Raw genomic sequence first — 22,239 nt, 5'->3', positions numbered from 1 at the left:
CAGCAGGATGCAATAACATCACTGAGTGTAAATGATTATATTTATTAAAATTATTAAATGGATGCTGCCTTATTGGGAGAATAAAAACCCTCCCTACACCTTCCCCTAACTCTAGCCAATAAACACATTTAATATTATTAAACACTTGTTCACAGTTTATTTCCACTTTTAAAACATTATTTTCATTTTTATTAAAAATAAATGCGTCGATCGCGTTAAAGGCCGGGTCTGCCAGCCTTACTCGCCACTGCTGCGCCACTGAAGATGTTGAACTCTGTGCATCTTTTTTAAAACTTCAGTGGCCCAACCAGATATTGGTGGGTGGAGCTAGCGTAAATAGGGTTTGCCAACAAAGGACGCTGTAACACAGTTCGTAAATGTGGGAAGAAGGAGGCGGGAACCGGCGAACATTCAACGTAACTTTTAATTCAAAATAAACAAAGAACAAAAACGAAAGTAATGCCGGCAGACCCTCGCGGACGTCTGCCGGCCACACAAACATAATAAAACATAACATAAAGTCCAGGCCTGGTCCTCTCTCGGTTTTAAGGTTTAAAGCTACAAACTCTCCAGAACAAAAAAAAATCTAATTGTACGTCAACATGCTGAATGTTGGCCAAATCAAATAAGGCCATAAAGTGCAAGCTCCTGCTGTCAGGCTCCAAGGTCTTTTTTATTTGGCTGCTCCAGAACAAGTCCTTTAAACATCAAAAGAGCAACTTCGCAGCATGTGTCAGTTGTAATTGTTCAAGCAATTATGCTGGAGAGAATAGAGAGTGGCATAACAATCCCCAGGGTCCAGTGCTCTTCTGTGAAGTGTAAAATGAACATCCTCAGACGGCAAGGTGCTGAAATGTGGTGGTGTTTTCTGTGAGGGAGCCAGTGGAAAGTGATGCATGACCCGTTATGTGTGTTGAAATGAGCATATGTGGAGAGAGCGCTCGTGACAAGCTACTTTCCACGTTGTCCGATAATTACGTTTTTTTTCTTCCTCAAGGAACTGCGATCCAGCCCCTGTAAATGTTTTCTGAAAATGTGTTTTATTGACTTGGAATTGAATTGCTTTCCTGTTCCCCTTGGCGTGAGGAAAATCCAGGTGTTGCTATGAAATGCGAATGTCAGTGAGTTTATTAATGAGCTGTTGGTGGCCAGTTCAGTCGAGGCAAAGATTTCCTTAACACACACACATTTTTATATCATGGTGAGAACTTGGCATTAGTAGTAAACTTTGAACAAATTATACCTTAAATCTTGCAGCTTTTTAAAGAGAGGTGTTCTATTACTTTTCTAAGCAATTAGACACAGTTTTGGCCTGGCAAGCTTGCACTGACTGTTCGAAGGAGAGATCCAAGCCACATCTAAAGACCAGAATATCATTGAGACTCTTCATTTGGGTAAGGAAGCAACCACCTGTACAAAACACAACACTGTAGCGAACAACATTCTGGAAAACATCCTAGCATCATCTAGCCTAATGTTTCTATGTTAATTCTACGCTTAGAAACGTAATGGCACTCTCTCAGTACCTCAATATCTCTTCATGGTGCATGCTTTGGCATATCATTTGTGTTTGTAGCATAAATGGTACATAATTACTTCATACTCATTTAAAGGATTAGTTCACTTTGAAATGAAAATTACTGCATGATTTACTCACCCTCAAGCCATCCTAAGTGTATATGACTTTCTTCTTTCAGATGAATACAATCTGAGTTAAATTAATAATCACCCTGATTCTCCTTTATCTTTATAATGGCAGTGCATGAAAACCACCTATTTGAAATTCAAAAATTGCATCCATCCATCATAAATGTACTTCACACGGCTCTGTGGGGTTAATAAAGGCCTTCTGAAGCAAGTTTGTATAAGAAAAATATCCATATTTAACACGTTATAATGTAAAATAACTAGCTTCCGCCAGACCGCCTTCCGTATTCAACTTAAGAAGAAAGTGTAACGCCTCTCGCTGTTCAAAACGCTTACGCTACATCCTACGCCTTCCGCATTCAACTTATGAAACAACGTTGCGTCAGTTATGCTTTTTTCTAGGGGTGACCCTGAATAGTCGACGATTCGAATCTTCGATAGGAGGAGCCTGATTCGACTACCAATCTCACAGTCGAATCTTCGCAGAGGTGTTACGAGAAGAGATATGGGGGTGCTCAATATCTGATTTTACATAGACATACTGGTTCTTTCCCAATAGGTTAATATACAGCCTACTATGTTAATACCATAAATAAAAATGTGAAAAGAAAGAAGCTTTTAATAAATATTTTTAATGTGCGTGAATAAATCCAACCACCCCTGTTAAGTTTCACTTCCATGATCTGTGACCGGTAGAGGAGCATCTTTGCGGCAGGGATTAAATCTTTAACAATGTCTTGGATAAAGTGTACAATTGGATGCACTTTGAAATGGTAAAATATGATCCAAAAAACGTATGATGCAAGTTGTGCCAACAGCTCATGTCCTAGAACTCAACAATGACAAACACTGCGCCGCGCTTCTGCCGGCCAACGAGCTGACTATCGCGCGCTATTAGAAAAGACTCAAACGGACACAGGCAGATCGCGTGAAAGACTGGATTTTTTTCTCTCAATCAGGTAGGGTAGCTACAAGTGATTTCAAACTATTTTAGACGGATGTAATTTGATTTTTGAATGTTTAGCTGAAAAGACTGCCACTCCAGTTCAGCGTTTATTGTCTCTGCAGTTAAAAAGACAAAGTTGACAATTCTGGCTATACTTTCGTTATTTTAATAATTTCTTTAATTTTAATTTATTTATTGATCACTCTGGGTTATCTAATTTAATTATTTGTGGCTTGTGTTTTGAATATATGTTCCCCTGCACTTCAGGCATTTTGCAGTTTGACTCGATCATATTTCTGTTCTAATTCAATTCTGTAAATTAATGTTTGATAAAAAAAAATAATTATATTTTTTTTATTAAATGAATTACATTTTTTGGTGCATCAATGTTGCGCTGTAGAGTTAAAGCTTGCTTGCACAGACAGTTTAGCCGATGTAATTTGATTTGCCGACATATGAAATGTATATCTGCAGTGTGGCTTTTCTACAGTTATTTTTATATATATTTTAAGGTTTATTGATCCAAAATGTTTTTATTTGTTTTCTTCTATATCTTTGTGTGGTGTTCTGTACATCGTGGCTGTGAATGTTTATCCACATTGCCTTTCATTTCTTTAAAAAAGATTAAATCATTGTCAGTTTCGTCTATCACTTGACAGGCAGTTTGGTCGGTTTATTAAAAAGACATTTCTCTGTGCTGTGTGTGAAAGAAAATAAAAGTTGTCTTAAGCCGCGCCCGCGGGTAGGCTATTCATTTTCCGTGTCCCGCTCCATGTCGTGCACAGTTCAGCGCGCGGCCCTTTCAAAGTCCGTGCGCACTCTCTAGTGGACTGCTGTTTTTCAAGCTCAAATGAATTGCTGTTTTTCAAGCTCCCCCCCCAACCCCAACATATATGATTCGACTATCAGTCGAATATAGGCAATCTGATTCGAATCGGATTCGACTATGTAAATCCGTAGTCGAGGACACCCCTACTTTTTTCGTATATACGGAAGGCGGTCTGGCGGAAGCTATTTGTTTTACTTTATAACGTATTAAATATGGATATTTTTCTCACATAAACACATCGCTTTACTTCAGAAGGCCTTTGGAGTATGTTTATGATGGATGAATGCACTTTTTTGAATTTAAAACAGGCGGTTTCCATGCACTGCCATTACTTTGGAGCATCAGGGTGATTATTAAAGGTGCCCTTGATTCAAAATTTGAATTTACCTTGGCATAGTTAAATAACAAGAGTTCAGTACATGGAAAAGACATACAGTGAGTCTCAAACTCCATTGTTTCCTCCTCCTTATATAAATCTCATTTGTTTAAAAGACCTCCGAAGAACAGGCGAATCTCAACATAACACGGACTGTTACGTAACAGTCGGGGTGTACGCCCCAATATTTGCATATGCCAGCCCATGTTCCCAACATTATGAAAGGGATTACACGTCTGGATCTGCACAGCTGAATCATCAGACTAGGTAAGCAAGCAAGGACAATAGCGAAAAGCGCAAGCTCTTGGGGCGTGGAGCACGAGATTTAAAAGGGCCACACACACTGAATCGGCTCATTTATAATGATGCCCCAAAATAGGCAGTTAAAAAAATGAATAAAAAAAAAATCTATGGGCTATTTTGAGCTGAAACTTCACAGACACATTCAGGGGACACCTTAGACTTTTATTACATCTTTTAAAAAAAAGTTCTAGGGCACCTTTAATATACTGTAACTCCGATTGTATTCATCTGAAAGAAGAAAGTCATATACACCTAGGATGGCTTGAGGGTGAGTAAATCATGGGGTATTTTTATTTTAAAGTTAACTAATCCTTTAATACAGCATACTTTGGTGTTTGTTACTAATAGTGGTCTATCCCGAAGCACACAGCACTAATGATTACTTCCTTCCACTGTATATACTAGGAGTCATTATGATACAATTGTGACACCTTTCCCTAGATCAACTTTCTCTAGAACACCTTTCCCTAGATCCCCAAATGTAGAGATGATGTTAAAGAACTTGGCATGAAGGGAAACTTTTAGGCCTTGGCAGTACAGTGCGTTATGAGAGCATTTATAGGAGCTTTAATCCACTGGTTTGGCCACTGGTCATGGAGCACAGCCAAATGTGTTTCTTTTTTTCTTTTTCTTTTTTTTGCTTTTCCCTGTCTTCCATATTTATCCAGCAGGGATATTGCTTCGTCATTACTCAAAAGAGACGCATGACTGGAGATGTCATTTTTACAATCTCCCTGCAGTTCCTTCATATGAGAGCAATTGATTTTCCTCCCTCTCGTCCACAAAAGAAGCTCCGCTCTCCTGCTGCCCAGCCATCCATTGAATGACTAATGAAAAAAACTATTGGGTGTATAATTGAATATTGTGATTGAAGTCTGCTTAATAGTCTTTGCATAACACTGAGACATACAGAGCTAATAACCATGCATGGGCTATTCTGTGTGAAGCAGACTGAGCTTTTCTTCTGAGAGCGGCGCTGGATTCTGTGCTGTGAGCTGGGATTTATTGTGAAGATGAGCTGGCACAGGCATAACATCTGTAAATTTAAGGGAAGGGAAGTTTTTATTTGTTTTTTTTTGGAGCCTTGCCCTATTGGTTTAGCCCATGTGCTCCATTGAGCCTTCGACTGGTTCAGATTTTCTCTCCTTGAGCATTCCTTTCTGGTTTCTACTTTGGGGAAAAAGCAGTGCAGTGCACTTTGATGTTCCATAACCATTTTTTAAGTATTGGAGTCAAATAAATGTAATCAATCAATAATTAATATAATCAAATGATTTATTTAAAGGATTAATTCACTTTCAAATGAAAATTTCCTGATAATTTACTCACCCCCATGTCATCCAAGATGTCCATGTCCTTCTTTCTTCAGACATCTTGGATGACATTGGAGTGAGTAAATTATCAGGAAATTTTCATTTGAAAGTGAACTAATCCTTTAATAAATGTGCAACCCATAGCAATTCCACTGTAGTTTATACACTACTCAAAAAAATTAAGGCGAGACTCCTCAGGTGAATAGGGTAAAAAAAAAAAAACTAATAGATATCACTATACTACCCCATGTGATTGATTACATTAAAAATTGCAAACAGTTTTCTAAAATGTTATGTTTAAATATGCAAATGAGGCGTTATCTAATTAAATATGCACTAATTTGCATACATTTCTAGAACAAAAATCTGAATGTTGGATGACGTCAGGTTCAAAATTCTCATTAAATTTTTTTTGGACATATTAAATTCAAAGGTTTTTACAGAGAGAATTTTGGATATCTCTTTTTATCACTCCATAAATCAGAAAATACTATCAACAGCCAGAAAAAAAAATTCATTTTCACCATTTTATTAGGAATAAAATGTTGTATAAAATCAGGCAAATTATATATCAACAAATCCCTCTGTAAAAACCTTCAGAATATAGATAGGAATAAAACTGTAAAGTTTGGTGTATGTAAGTTCTGCTGAAGTGGAGATTTCTGACTCAGAACAGGAGAAAAAACTCATTTTGAGAAAATGGCCTTTAAAGATATTTACTGTAATTGGAATCTTTAGACGCAAATAGATAAAGTGCTATAAAATATACACTTAAAAGTGTATTTTGGATGTTTTCTTTCCACCAATCTGAAAAAACACTTTATGAAAAGCCAAAAAGTGCAAAATCTCAAAATTGACAGGTGCCTGAAAAAAACTGTGTTTTTGCCTGTAGTGTCTCCCCTTAAAGGAACACTTTTTAATCAGATGGGCAATAATGAGACGACCCCCAAAACAGGAATGGTTTTACAGGTGGAGGCCACTGAAATTTTTTTCCCTACTCATCTTTTCTGACTGTTTTTCACTAGTTTTTGCATTTGGCTAGGGTCAGTTTCACTACTGGTTGCTTGAGGCGATACCTGGATCCTACAGAGATTGCAAAGGCAGTCCAAATCCACCAGGATGGCACATCAATATGTGCCATTGCCAGAAGTTTTGCTGTGTCTCCCAGCACAGATTTAAGAGCATGGAGGAGATTCCAGGAGACAGGCAGTTACTCTAGAAGAGCTGGACAGGGCCATAGAAGGTCCATACCCCATCAGCAGGACCGGTATCTGCTCCTTTGTGCAAGGAGGAACAGGATGAGCACTGCCAGAGCCCTACAAAATGACCTCCAGCAGGCCACTGATGTGAATGTCTCTGACCACACAATCAGAAACAGACTTCATGAGGGTGGCCTGAGGGCCCGACATCCTCTAGTGGGCCCTGTGCTCACTGCCCATCACCGTGGAGCTCGATTGACATTTGCCATTGAACACCAGAATTGGCAGGTCCACCACTGGCGCCGTGTGCTTTTCACAGATGAGAGCAGGTCCACCCTGAGCACATGACAGACGTGAAAAGGTCCGGAGAAGCCGTGGAGAACGTTATGCTGCCTGTAACATCGTTCAGCATGACGAGTTTGGTGGTGGGTCAGTGATGGTCTGGGGAGGCATATCCATGGAGGGACGCACAGACCTCTACAGGCTAGACAATGGCACCCTGAGTGCCATTACGTATCGGGATGAAATCCTTGGACACATTGTCAGACCCTACCCTGGTGCAGTGGGTCCTGAGTTCCTCCTGTTGCACGACAGTGCCTGGCCTCATGTGGCGAGAGTATGCAGGCAGTTCCTGGAGGATGAAGGAATTGATTCCATTGAATGGCCCCCATGCTCGCCTGACCTAAATCCAATAGAACACCTCTGGGACATTATGTTTCGGTCCATCCGACGCTGCCAAGTTGCACCTTAGACTGTCCAGGCGCTCAGTGATGCCCTGGTCCAGATCTGGGAGGAAATACCCATCATCTTATTAGGATCATTCCCCGATGTTGGCAGGCATGCATACAAGCACGTGGGGGCCATACAAACTACTGAGTACCATTTTGAGTTGCTGCAATGAAATTTCAGCAAAATTGACTAGCCTGCTGCATCATTTGTTCACTTTGATTTCCGGCGTGTCTTTGAATTCAGTCCTCTGTAGGTTGATAATTTTCATTTCCATCAAACAATGTGGCATCCTTTCGTTCTTTCCCCATTGAGATCTGATGTGTTTTCAAAGTGTTCCTTAAATTTTTTTGAGCAGTATATATATTTATATGTCTTTATTTATTTAAAAAAAGGAGGTCTATTGTCCTTGTTGAAAACTGTTCATTAGTATCCCCATTCATCTTAGTCAAACTCCATGATACATTTTTAGACGTTACAAATTTTGGTAACATGGTTTCAAAAAATGCAAAGCTCATATAAAATGAATAAAATATGAATGAATGGATTAAAATATCTCATATAATATTTAGTTTGACCTCTAGAGGTTGACTGTGAACATTTCCTGAAGGTTAAGCACCTCCTTTCACAGACCATTTGTCTCAAAGGGAAAAAAAAGTCTTTATTTTTAAGAGTTTCAGGCCATATTTTGTACCCACTTCATGAAAAGTACTGCATGCAGTGCATCGATTGTAGATTAGTCCTCTTGAAGTCTTGATTAGGAGTTACAGCTCAGACTCACCGGAACAATAATATTAATAGACCTTTTGTGAAAAATGGTTTGTGTGCTGAATGCACTTTGATGTTCAGTGCTTTAGAAGCCAGTAACACCTATTGCATTGAATTGTAAAATGTCTATGATTATGTAATCAGTATCCTAAGGGGTGGAGCTATAGCCAGTCAGGAAGACTGTCATTCCATTGAAGAGGCATAGAGGGCAATTACAGTAGTTAGTTGAAGAGAGTCAGGTTGGGGGGCTCTTAATGGAAGAGGAAAGTTAGAACGAAAGAGTGTAACTTATCTGTAGTGAGGTGAGATAAAATTAAAGAGTGCAGAGGTTTAGATGAAGGGGGCTTTTAATGGTAGTCTAATTGGGCTTATTCAGTTGAAGTGGGAAAAGAGCATATTTCAGCCAACAATCAGAGCGAGAGCGCACTCTTCGACCGTAGGACGAAAATTGCCATATGTGTTCTTGCTTGTCAGTTTTAACGCGTAATTGTCTGTCTTGCCTGCAGAGCTCAGTTGGAAATTGCATTTCACTGCCAAACAATGCCCTCTAAACTTGGTCTGCCTGGTGAATGTTTATCAAAAGGCCCCCGGACGTCTTTGATGCTTTCTGCAATGTATATTTGTAGAAAGAAAAAGCAGTGTGTACCTTAAACAACACGACGACTATAGTATAAGATCAGCACACTTGTATTATAACTGTGGGTTTATTTATATAGACACTAGCTCCTAAAAACACAGCAATGGAGAATCATATTATATTAGCAGTGTTAAGTTCACAAAGTATTCACAGAGTACATTAGTTTTAGATTATTTCTTTTTTCATTTACACTGTATGCATTTATGTTTTAATAAACGTTTTAAAAAAACTATTAAATATAAATATTAATTATATATCTGTTAAATTTTTCATTCAGCATCCCATAGATTGTACTACATTGTGATCTTTTCAAACTGCATATAATTTACATAAAAGCTTACAATATTCAATCCAGAAATTTAGGTACGTATATATATATATATATACTGACTCCATTGAACAGTGTTGCTTCGGTCTGCTTTTAAGAACCACACGCAGGGACATACTGTTCTGTGTTGAAGAGCCAAGTCATTTTAATTCTCCACCTCTCTTCCCCATTCCCAAATCTCTGTCTGAGCACAATCCTACACCCATACACCACAGATGAGCAACGTAACAGCGACTATAGCGAGAGCCGTGTCTGTATATCGCACTGGTTTTCCCGTCTCCTTCATCTTCTCATATGCTTATCCGCATGTTCTCTTCCTCAAAGTTGCTCAAGGGCAACTTTGATGTTACATAATTATATGCCGTTTTATGACAACCCTGTTTTTCTTTTTGTTCTGCACATCAAAGGTTCATTGGTATTAGCCTTCATCAGCAGGGAATTAGTTGAAAAGAGAACCACACATATTCAGCTCATCATAGAATACCACCTTATGAAGCTTCAGTTAACATGCTGAACAATTTAAATGCAACACCATCATCAATGATTTCTTCCTTATTTTGAAGATAGACATCCAGACCCAGTTGGAATCTACAAACTTAATCAGCTGATTTCCAGCTGATGTGTTGATAACTGTGTATTATTCCTCTGTGCGTGTTGCACAGGAGAGCTGTACATTGGAGGCGTGGGGAAGAGCATGTACAACAGTCTGCCCAAGCTTATAGCATCGCGGGATGGCTACCAGGGCTGCCTGGCTTCAGTTGACCTGAATGGCAGACTTCCTGACCTGATCGCAGATGCTCTGCACCGCGTGGGCCAAGTGGAGCGAGGCTGTGAAGGTTAGTATACTGCTGTTCAGAGGCAATCATAACATATGACTGTTACCTAAAAATGCATTACTTGCACATGCAGTTAAAGCTTACATGGGACATGAGTGGCACATCATGCCGTGTCAAACTCAATCAGTCCCATTGTTTGCACTTTCAATTTTTTATATATATGTACATATATATATATATTAGGGGTGTAACAGTACACAAACATGACAGTTCGGTACATACCTCAGTATTGAAGTCATGGTTCAGTATGGGTTCGGTACAGCAGGACGGAGAAAACTAAACATAATATTGCTTTTTTTTTCCTTCTTTTTTATTAAACCATGGTTTATTGAACAAATTATGTTTCTCTCTTTAAATAAATTCAGTTATAATTAAATTTCCTTAAGGATAAAAAAATCTCAGCTAATGCTGTAAACTGTATACAGGAAGCCCTTTCTTGCACATTGCTATTATATTAAAGGTTACAATTAATAACAGACTAATTAAACTATTAAAACTATTAAGATATAATAATCAACAACATCAAAAACATGTAAATTGCACACAAGGCAGGTTTTTTCACTTCTAAATCTAATTATAAAAATGTTTTTCAATTATTTTTCTAATTCATTTATAAAAATATAATCATTTACACAGTCATAAATTGTCATATATATATATATATATACATATATATATATATATATATATATATATATATATATATATATATATATATATATATATATATATATATATATATATATATATACACACACCATGTGCAGAATTATTAAGCAATATTTAATATAAGGCGTTTTTCACTTCCAGCCTTCATGAACAATTATACATCACTTATAAATGATTAAATACAAAATTTATAGTAGTTATTAAGATTGATGTGGTTTAGAATTGGTAAAATGCGCTTGGAAAAAAATATGATGTGTGTGTGTGTGTGTGTGTGTGTGTGTGTGTGTGTGTGTGTGTGTGTGTGTGTATACTCCTTTGCTCACCAAGGCTGCATTTATTTAATCAAAAATACAGGAAAATCTGTATTTAATAAACTTGTGAAATGTAATATTTATTAATATGTTTTATATAATACATATATTAATAAATATCACATTAATTAATGTTATATATACAGTGCTTAACAAATTTATTAGACCACCACACAATGTAAGGTTTGTGCCACAGCTGCCCTAAACAAAAATCATTAGTGATTACCAAAATCTTTTTTTTTTTTTTTATGTTTTTTATGTTAATGGTTAATCTACACCAGTATATGTAAGATTTTTTAGTCACAGTGATTTGAATGCTAAAATATAATTATTGTTCAGATTTAATGGATTCAAATATAGATCACACAAAAGTTTCATCAAAAGCAAGTCTTTGGGAACAACTAGAAACTACTTGGAAGTCAGTAACAACTGAGACTGTGGAAAAGTACATAAAAACAATGCCAGCAAGCTGTTATCGAGGCCAATGGAGGCCATACAAAATAAAAGTAAAAAAAAAAAAATATTATTATTATTATTATTATTATTATTATTATGTGTGTGAATAAAGACTATTTAGGTTTTTTTTTCACAGATTCTCTTTTTATTATGACAGGTTGAATAATACATTTGTTAAGCTATGTGTGTGTGTGTGTGTGTGTGTGTGTGTGTGTGTGTGTGTGTATATATATATATATATATATATATATATATATATATATATACACACAGTACAGTCCAAAAGTTTGGAACCACTAAGATTTTTAATGTTTTTAAAAGAAGTTTCGTCTGCTCACCAAGGCTACATTTATTTAATTAAAAATACAGTAAAAAAACAGTAATATTGTGAAATATTATTACAATTTAAAATAACTGTTTTCTATTTGAATATATTTCACAAAGTAATTTATTCCTGTGATGGCAAAGCTGAATTTTCAGCATCATTACTCCAGTCTTCAGTATCACATGATCCTTCAGAAATCATTCTAATATGCTGATCTGCTGCTCAAGAAACATTTAATGTGTACAATTGTACAAAATATTTGTGTACAATATTTTTTTTCAGGATTATTTGATGAATAGAAAGTTCAAAAGAACAGTGTTTATCTGAAATCTAATCTTTTGTAACATTATAAATGTCTTTACTGCCACTTTTGATTGATTTAATGCATCCTTGCTGAATAAAAGTATTCATTTCTTTAATTTCTTTAAAAAAAAATAAAAATAAAAATTCTTACTGACCCCAAACTTTTGAACGGTAGTGTATAATGCTACAGAAGCTTTGTATTTCAGATAAATGCTGTTCTTTTGAACTTTCTATTCATCAAGGAATCCTGAAAAAAAAGTACACAACTGTTTTCAACATTGAAAATAATCATAAATGTTTATTGAGCAGCAGATCAGCATATTAGAATGATTTCTGAAGGATCACGTGACACTGAAGACTGGAGTAACGATGCTGAAAATTCAGCTTTGCATCACAGGAATAAATTACTTTGTCAAATATATTTAAATAGTACACAGTTATTTTAAATTGTAATAATATTTCACAATATTACTGTTTTTTACTGTATTTTTAATTAAATAAATGCAATCTTGGTGAGCAGACGAAACTTCTTTTAAAAACATTAAAAATCTTAGTGGTTCCAAACTTTTGGACTGTACTGTATATACACTCAGCTATACATTATTATAATCAGTTATGGCCTGGTTTTACAAACAGGTCTTAAATTAAGTCAGGATTAGGCCTTAGTTCAATAAAGACATTTAAGTAGCTTTCATAAACATGCCTTAGGGGAAAAAAAAAAAAATACATTACTGGTGTGCATCTTAATACAAAACAATGGGATTGACATATCTTAAGATATATCAGTGCATGTGGCTTTCAGTTAAACAGCTCAAACACACATTTCAGTCTGGGACTAGGCATAAACCTTATCCGTAAAACCAGGTATTACGTGTGATTATAACCATCTATACTCATTTCCTGTTTGTTTTAGCCGGCCCTGGCACAACCTGCACAGAGGACTCCTGCTCCAATCAGGGAGTGTGTCTGCAGCAGTGGGAGGGGTTTACTTGCGACTGCACAATGACGACATACGGTGGTCCCCTCTGCAGTGACCGTGAGTACAGTTTTGCTCTTTAGTAGGGATCAAACAGCTTTATTAAAGAGGCTTGTTTGGCCACATTAATAAGCCTTTCAAGGCTTCTCCTTTGATAATCTCTGAGCTAAGTGTTTGAAGTACTAAACGATGGTGCGCTGCAATGCAGTCTTTTTAATGTGCAGATAAGGCAGAACACTCTAATTAGTGAAGGCCACAAGATAATGTTCATAAAGAGCTAGTAATGGTTCAAGTGACCCCTGAACTGAAGGCAGGAAGATATGCAATTTGGGTTGCATCTGAAATGTTTAATTATACCACATGAAATCTTGGAGGTGAAACAATTTGGTTTTTAATGTCTGTGATGTTGTACATGCAATAAAAAATCTGTGATTTGCCTGCAAACAGACACTGGCCTCGCTCGCAAGGCAGATTGTGTTTGCTTTAATGACATCCCCATATTTTTGACAATAATTCTCTGGAGAATAGCCTAATGAGCCAAATGAAGATAAATAGGGTTAGCTACTCTAAATATTAAAAAAAAAAGAGCAAACAAGTGTGTTGGAGGGTTTTAATCATCATCTTTATTAAACACCTGGAGAGATTTAAACAATCTGTTTCTTGTAACTACTGTAAATACATTTGCAATGTTTCTGTTATGAAGTTTTAGAAATGATATATTTATAAAAAAATACATAGAACAATAAAACTAAACATTTCTTACTTTGATTAGATTATGCATTTGTGCAGTTCTAGAATATAAGTATTAAATTTGTGATTGTGCACATTGATTCAACTGTACATTAGACCCATTAAAGGTGCAGTATGTAATATTGACAGTTAGTGGTTTAAATGTATACTGCAGTCCAATTTATAACTATTAGAGAGAATTGTTTCACCTGCCCTCTCCTCCTCCTCAGACTGAACACACACTCAGGTTGCCAGATTGAGGATATGCAATGGTAGCAAGTGCAATTGACAATGGAAAGCAATGGAAAGCTTACACATTGACCAGCTAATGCAGTGTTTCCCAACTTTTTTCTTGCCACAGCACAGTTTTGATAAGTAAAAAATCCCATGGCACACCAGCACTAAAATAACAAAATTACACAAACATGCATTGCTTCAAATGGCATATTAAAACTGGATATTACATTAAAGGTAGTACTCAAATTTAATGTGAAACGAGATTAAGTCAGATAGGAACGCAGTAAGGGCATATATATGTAGCTTAATGATGTTGTTGGTGAGGATGATAAAACAGCAAATTTACATATCGTAATTTTTTTTTAATTATTAAACATTCATCAAAGTTGGTATTATGGCTTTATATATGTCAAACATGTGCATGTGTCATTATAATATTAACATTTTATGAAAATCGAGCTCATACAGAGTTGTAAGGTTTTTGACCAACGAATGACATATTTTGTCTGTCACTGAAACAGTCACATCTGAAGCAGTAAAAGTGCATCACATTATACTTTTCATCAACTTACAGGTTATAAAGTAGCTCTATGGGCGCTCAGTTTTACATTTGGACAAAATCTCATGATATAATAAATGAAGCGGGACATTTAAAACAGTAGCATATTAGCTACAGCTAGATGGTAAAAATCAGACTAGACTCTTCTCCGCTCTTCAGATAAAACATTAGCATTTCTTGAGCACTGTACTAAAAAATAATAATAAAAAAAAAAATCAGTTCATTTACCTTTGCATCAGGGGTGGTTTCTTCATTAGGGCAATAGGGCGACGCACCACCAAAAGTGAGAAAGGGACAGATTTTTTCAGTCACATTCAACCACAGAGTTACGCTATCTGTCACTGCTAGGCTGTTTGTTCTGCCTCTGGATATGGTTGCCCCGAGTGCTCCCATAGACTTCCATTCAAAGAACTTATTTCAAAGAACAGTTTTTCGAACTGCAGGGACTGCAATGCATTCTCTATGGGTTCTGGGAGGGCTCGCACTAACGTGCTTTCGTCATCATACATAACCTTAACTTGTGCAACAATTGGTGGAAACGAACATACCTCTATTAATATATTTTTTTAAGCTGAAGGAACATCCAATAAGTCGAGAAAAGTTTCCATTTTGCAGTCAGGCGTGGACGAGCCTTCAGCAAGCACAAACTTCCGTGAACGAGCGCCACCGTGTGCATGCGCGCCAAACAGACGGAGTTCAATCTGAGTAAAATACATTTTGCTAAAAATATTTGTTGTTGAAAATTTGTTTTTGTTTTTTTGGCAAACATAATAATTATGCCATAGGCTATGTAAAATTTCGAACCTACAACTAAGTGTATTGTACGATAGCAGTAACTGTAAAGTGACTGTTGTAGAGTAATCAAAATAGCCTAATAGTTAGTCTGTTTTTTTGTTTTTATTTAAGTTCATTTTTAGTTTAGTGTATTTAACCTCTGCTTTAAAAAAACATTTAAAATTTTAGAAAATAGCCTAGGCCTAATGTGATTTGACCCCTTTTTTGCATATAATATAGCATATAGTACAAGGTTACATTCATGTTTTTTTTTTTTTTTATAGCCTTCAATATGAATATTGTTTCAAGGACAATATTGGGCAGGATGTGAAATAACAGTTTTTTTAATTAAATACAGATTTTTTTTTTAGATCCCAGCCCTATGGCATGCTTTAAATACTGAATTTCCCATGTTTTAGATAAGCAGTAATGATACATTATATCATCACTTGTTAAATGGTTATTTAACAATTAGCCTATTCATTCCTGCCTTTCTAAATTGTTTTTCTTTTTTTTTCTTTTTTTGCGCCAGCCGCCACTGCTTTGCATTGCAAACAAGCAGAGCTCTATTTCCAAACTCTGTGTGACACTTCATTCAGGATAGAGGCAGTGCAGATTTATGAGGTTTGACCGACAGTTTGAGGATCCAATGGAGTTACGAAGTTTTGTCAGAAGCTCTTTAACCCTTAAATGCATACCTCGGATCTTAAGTGACCCTGGACGTCATTCACTACCCTCCACCTCATTCATTTTTTAAAGTTAGACATCAACCTTCTTGGTATTCCTCAATCAATTCATTATAAAGAATATAACAAGAAAAAAATCATAAAATTATAAAAGAATGTCTGTTTTTGTATAAATTTTTTGTAAAAATTGTATAGGGTCGCTAACGACCCGAGGTGTGTATGAGTGTACATATATTTTTTCTGCACAACAATAATTGAATCTTAGATGACAGAATAAGTGCAATTCACCTTTATTCCACAAGGTGGCAATGTCTGATACACAGTGCTGAAGTGACGACTCATTCAGAAAGAAAACAAAATAATAAGAAAAACATGAAATGGCTCAGCGATTTACTGCAGAGCAAGTACTGAACGCAGTCAAATATGACTGTAACTGTCACTGGATGGATCTGGTGAAGCTGTTAGCGATCGAAATATTGATTTTGAAGATGTTGAAAATTATATAGTTTTGAGAATATATTTGAGATCGCGAATGGGCTCATATTCGTGACCTCAAACATAAAAATAGCCTATTATTTGCTGAATTTACTGGGAAATGAGCTCTGACGAGGACAGTGATGATGACATAAAACATCTGCTCAAACGGAGCCCTTTCAAGCTCCAAAAGGTAACAAAATATGATTTATTTTATTCTTCTGTAATTGTTACTCTAATATCAGAGGAGTTTTATATTATCATGACAGGTAGAGATCCTTCCATGTTAGATATTGATCCGGGTCGATAAAGACCCGAATATGTAAGAATGATTGGCGAAACAGTCATGCATTTAAGGGTTAAAAGCGTTTTCATTGGTTATATATTTGTAAAACCCACATATAGGCATAAAGGGTGACCAATAGCATTGATTTTGTAAAAAATAAAGTAAAACAAAAATGACAAAATATAGAGATACGAGATTTCCACCTGACAACGATTATATTCTTAACTTTATAGCATTTATTTTATTTATTTTTTGGCATTTGGTAATTTTCCACGGCACACTTGAGAACCTGTCACGGCACACTAGTGTGCCACGGCACAGTGGCTGGGAAACACTGAGCTAATGTATACTTTTGCAGTTTTTTTTATTGACGAGGCTTTTTTTAGGTCAGGTTCTCATTTGCGATCTCTGACCCAGTTCGTTTGCTGGCTTCCATGGCTACAATACGCTGTAGTCCGGTAACTGGCTACCCGGGGTGTCGAAATACTGTTGGGTAAATTGACAGACCAAAACAAAAACAGACATTCCGACATGGAACGCACATTTCAAAGTAGAACAAGGCTGCTTTTTGGAGAAGTATTTGAATTTAGCTAAATCTCGGCAAACGTACTATGGTATTTTTATGCTTTAGTACAGTCAAAAAATTACATACAGCACCTTTAACTGTGCCTCATATTTCCCTAGGGTGGGGCACCATATTGGGAACAGGGTCTAAAATGAAAGTAAATTATTATATTATATTATATTATATTATATTATATTATATTACACAATTAAATCATTAAATAATTATTGCAGGTACATTTTCTCAATTCACCCACCATCGACTCATGTGGCAAGCTAATTAATCAGAAATGAAGCTCTAATCATTTACAGATTTCATTTCTCTAGTTGTTTCTCGTGTTTTATATCACTTTCAGTCTTGTCAGCCAATGATCGAGAAGCTACTATGCGAAGAATCAAATGTTTACTTTGCTTATTTATCAGTACAAGAATTAAAAGTGACCAGTATACAAGCAACCTGTGTAAACAGTTGCAAAATGTATTATGCATGAACTATAGCGGTGTGGAGTTTGTCGATGCAGCAGATCTGTGAGTACAAAACAACTTCTGCACCGCTAACTCAATTAACACTTCAGACAATTATTTCACAGCACCTCATACCTGCAACACTGTAAAACATCTTAATCTCCGCTATGAAAGTGATAATGATCTTGTAGCGACATAATGTATATTTTGAAGATCATTGTACATTCTCAGGCTCAAGTAGAAGAATGAAAATATATTATTAGCTGATAATGTCATAGAAACATATGGTGAAGGCTGTTCTACATTCATACACTGGCAGACAGAGATTAATAAACATGCTTAATCATATTATAAACATCTGTCAGAAAAGAAAGAGGAGGCTTGTATTTAATGTTGGACACACAATCAGATCAGAACTCGATTCACCTACATAGTCATAAATCAATAAATGCAATTATTCTTTCTTGAAAAGTGGTTTAAACTGACAAAACACAAGACATGTCCTGATTTAAACAGTCTACAAAATCATTCAAGTTCTTCATTTCTTGTCATCAGATTGGATATCCATAGATGTATTTTCATGGAAGTGTTGGTGCTTTTTGGTGCGTTGACAGATGAGTTGATTTAACTAAGATTATTTAGCTAAAGCAGCAGTAGCACACCTGTTCATCCTCATCCGCATGAAAGACTATGGAGCAGGCTGCAGGTGTGAAGAGAAAAAACAATCCTTCAGAAGTCATTTTCATGCGATCAACACAAAATCTGGTGGGCAGCCACAGAGAGCTGGAGCTGCTTCACTAATCCATGACTCATTCTCTTCCTCAAATAGTGTGACAAAGGCAGTCAGTCATCTTTTTTAGCCTGTCCTCTACAACACACACACACATGCCCATACATATTTTTATTTATTTATTTATTTATTTTCTCAGAGGGAGATTTTTTTTTTTCCAGACAGCAGACATATGGGGAGAATAATTTTGGTTGACCTCGGTAATTAGAGTAGATTATTTAGGAATATCATTAGCACAAATTACGCCTGCTGCCTGTGTGACATCTCGCACATTTTCAACGACTTCCGAGCGCTTTTATTCGCAAGCTTGCTTTTAGTAACAAGAAATGTGAGAGCCGCAGACAGTCATTCGATCCTTCCCAGACTGTTTCTACATACACATCGAATGTCACACAAATCCCACCGGAATATTCCACGTTGTATCGAATATGTCCTGTGTTGTAGAACAGCTTATTCAAGTGGCTGGATCTATGTTTCATACTTTGATTTCCTGTGAACGGTCACATCCATCATCCGAGGTCCGATGTCTAATTAAATGGCTTGTAATGCGTTACCCGTCCTGAGCCCTGTCCAAGGACACAGCAGGCCGGTCCCTGTGAGTCTTAAGGGATTGCTCTTTCCTACTTCCTTTGTTCATTCAGGATTCACCCCATCCCTCTGTACCTTACATTAAACCCTCCAGCAGTGACCATTAAATTAAATAGATGCTGCACTTTCATGTCTGATGTTTTGCCTCGCAGCTTTGGACTCTACTCTCACCTTTCTCTCCAAGCATCTGCTCAGCCAACCTTAGATTTTACATAGACTTTTCTGTCGTGCCCTGCACATAAAATGGGCTGCATTTCCTTACAGAGGTAATTGTTTTTGTTGGGCAAAACTTTAAACAAAGCTCTTTCTTGTTAAAGGTGCACTAAGTATTTTTTCTACTTGAAAAGGTTTTACACATAAAGAAATCTAGTGACTTGTTGAAAAGTACTTGTACTATGAAACTTTTGTGCTCTTTCATATTTTATTCAGGATTCTTTGAAGAATAGAAAGTTTTAGTATTTTTTAAATAGAATTTGTAACATTTAATGTCTTTGTCACTTCGATCAACTTGCTGAGTAAAAGTTTTAATTACTTTATTAATTATATTTTATATATACAGTACAGTCCAAAAGTTTAATGTTTTTAAAAGAAGTTTCGTCTGCTCACCAATGCTACATTTATTTAATTAAAAATACAGTAAAAAACAGTAATATTGTGAAATATTATTACAATTTAAAATAGCTGTTTTCTATTTGAATATATTTCACAAAGTATTTCACATGATCCTTCAGAAATCATTCTAATATGCTGATCTGCTGCTCAAGAAACATTTAATGTGTACAATTGTACAAAATATTTGTGTACAATATTTTTTTTCAGGATTATTTGATGAATAGAAAGTTCAAAAGAACAGTGTTTATCTGAAATCTAATCTTTTGTAACATTATAAATGTCTTTACTGCCACTTTTGATTGATTTAATGCATCCTTGCTGAATAAAAGTATTCATTTCTTTAATTTCTTTTAAAAAAATAAAAATAAAAATTCTTACTGACCCCAAACTTTTGAACGGTAGTGTATAATGCTACAGAAGCTTTGTATTTCAGATAAATGCTGTTCTTTTGAACTTTCTATTCATCAAGGAATCCTGAAAAAAAAAGTACACAACTGTTTTCAACATTGAAAATAATCATAAATGTTTATTGAGCAGCAAATCAGCATATTAGAATGATTTTGGAAGGATCATGTGACACTGAAGACTGGAGTAACGATGCTGAAAATTCAGCTTTGCATCACAGGAATAAATTACTTTGTCAAATATATTTAAATAGTACATAGTTATTTTAAATTGTAATAATATTTCACAATATTAGTGTTTTTTTCTGTATTTTTAATTAAATAAATGTAGCCTTGGTGAGCAGACGAAACTTCTTTTAAAAACATTAAAAATCTTAGTGTTTCCAAACTTTTGGACTGTACTGTGTATATATATATATATATATATATATATATATATATATATATATATATATATATATATATATATATATATATATAATGTGTGTGTGTTAAATCTTAGATCAGTAAGTTTTGACATGCCATCAATATTTTTTTTTTTTTTTTTTTTTTTTTTTTTTAATTATTATTGGTATTTTGTCTCTGTGCTGTATTGTTACATTGAAGCAGAGAAATTAACAGTTCTTTGTGTCACCATACAAATTAATCCTTCATGGTGGCATTTTCTGAAAGCCAATAGGTTACCAGGGTCAATTGATCCATATAACCCTCAGATTCCTGGTGGAAGGTTTTAACCAATTGGAAATGCTCCAGTAGGGAACAGGATATGGAATTGACATATATGGGTCACCAAAAGCGAGACCTGACCTGGGAAGTAAAATCCAATAAGCATGTCAGCAGTGTTTCAAGCAGATGATTGACACAAACTATTTCTCTTGTTTAATATTGAATATGGCTTCATGAATGATGAACGTCTTTCTGACCTGTGCTTCGTGAGTTCATGCCATGTAAGTATTTTTGCTGTGTAAGTACTTTGAGCTGCTTACACCTGTGGATATACTGTATGTTGAGCTGCAGGACTTGAGCTGATGTGGAAGGATGATGTCTTTAACCAGAGAGCTGATCTTATGTGTCAGGAGTTCTGCATTGACATCTGGAAACAAAGCTGTCTCACTAGGTATTGCGTGAGTGGAATGACATCGAATTGTTTTCCACAAATCCTCTCTAAATAGGAAAGTGAATGGCAATGCACAAAATATAATAATAGTAATAATAAAAATAATATTTTTTAAAAAAGTACAAGTATATAACATGTCTGGGTGGTCTGATTCATTAAAACATCATCCTTCTTGCTCTCTAGATCAACATCAGTAGTCAGTATAGCCATCAATCATGAAAAAAAATAACACATTGATCAAACACTGATTAAGCCTGACTTTTTATTTTGTGTCATCTGCTTTTTTTTCTGCATGGCTTTAATGCACATTATGATTTATCAACAGCATTTGTGGCAAAATGCTGATTTACTACAAAAAAAAAAAATCAGATTTTTGATTCAGATTGAGAATCCAGTGTACTGCATAGTAGCAGTCAGTAGCTGAATTTGATTTGAAGTTAAATTTGTCCAGATGTACTGGACTGTAAGTCAAAGTTCGTCTTTGACTGTTTCATTCCTCAGTCTACATTATGGATGTCACGCTGAGGAAATTTTCACTCCGGTAATTAAACTTGTGACAACACCAGTATTACACTGGGGGCACTTTTGAACACACATTGCTTTTCATTTTCACTTTTGAATTTGCCATCACGTGTACTCTGTGTATAGGCCTATAATTTGGGGGCATCAGGGAGCCGCTATCAATATGCGGGGTATTGAAATCCCTTTTAAATGCATGCTCGCTTTTTACTTTTTGCTTTTGAATAGGGAACGGATGTGTATAGGGAACGTCGATACTGATCACACATTTTACAAGACAAGATATTTGTCAGTGCCGCTCAAGATCTGTTGTGCACCAAATCCTGCACCATTGTCCTTTCAGTCATCTTTCCTTACTTTAGTCATGTGATAAGTAAAATCTGACTCCTGATGCTTTCAGTTTATGTTTCTATATAAAAAGTAAATCGACAGTGGGGGCGGTGCCCAGGGTAGCCAACAAAACCCGCCCAATTGCTACTCAAAACTA

General features: G+C 35.8%; 1 protein-coding gene across 7 annotated transcripts in view; it reads left to right on the top strand.

Moving 5' to 3' along the window:
• The window catches only part of nrxn2a (neurexin 2a), a 516,409-nt gene that overhangs the window by 244,299 nt on the left and 249,871 nt on the right, over nucleotides 1-22,239 (top strand). For all 7 annotated transcript variants that reach the window (XM_048167611.1, XM_048167610.1, XM_048167609.1 and 4 more), the window contains 2 exons: nucleotides 9,735-9,908; nucleotides 12,886-13,008. In XM_048167611.1, the coding sequence (XP_048023568.1) occupies nucleotides 9,735-9,908; nucleotides 12,886-13,008 (297 nt within the window). The remainder of the gene's footprint in view (nucleotides 1-9,734; nucleotides 9,909-12,885; nucleotides 13,009-22,239) is intronic.

Source organism: Megalobrama amblycephala, linkage group LG18 (genome assembly GCF_018812025.1).
Source record: "Megalobrama amblycephala isolate DHTTF-2021 linkage group LG18, ASM1881202v1, whole genome shotgun sequence".
In the NCBI taxonomy this organism is placed as follows: Eukaryota; Metazoa; Chordata; class Actinopteri; order Cypriniformes; family Xenocyprididae; genus Megalobrama; species Megalobrama amblycephala.
The sequence above is the reverse complement of the archived record's forward strand: the minus strand, read 5'-3'. Positions and strand labels throughout refer to the sequence as shown.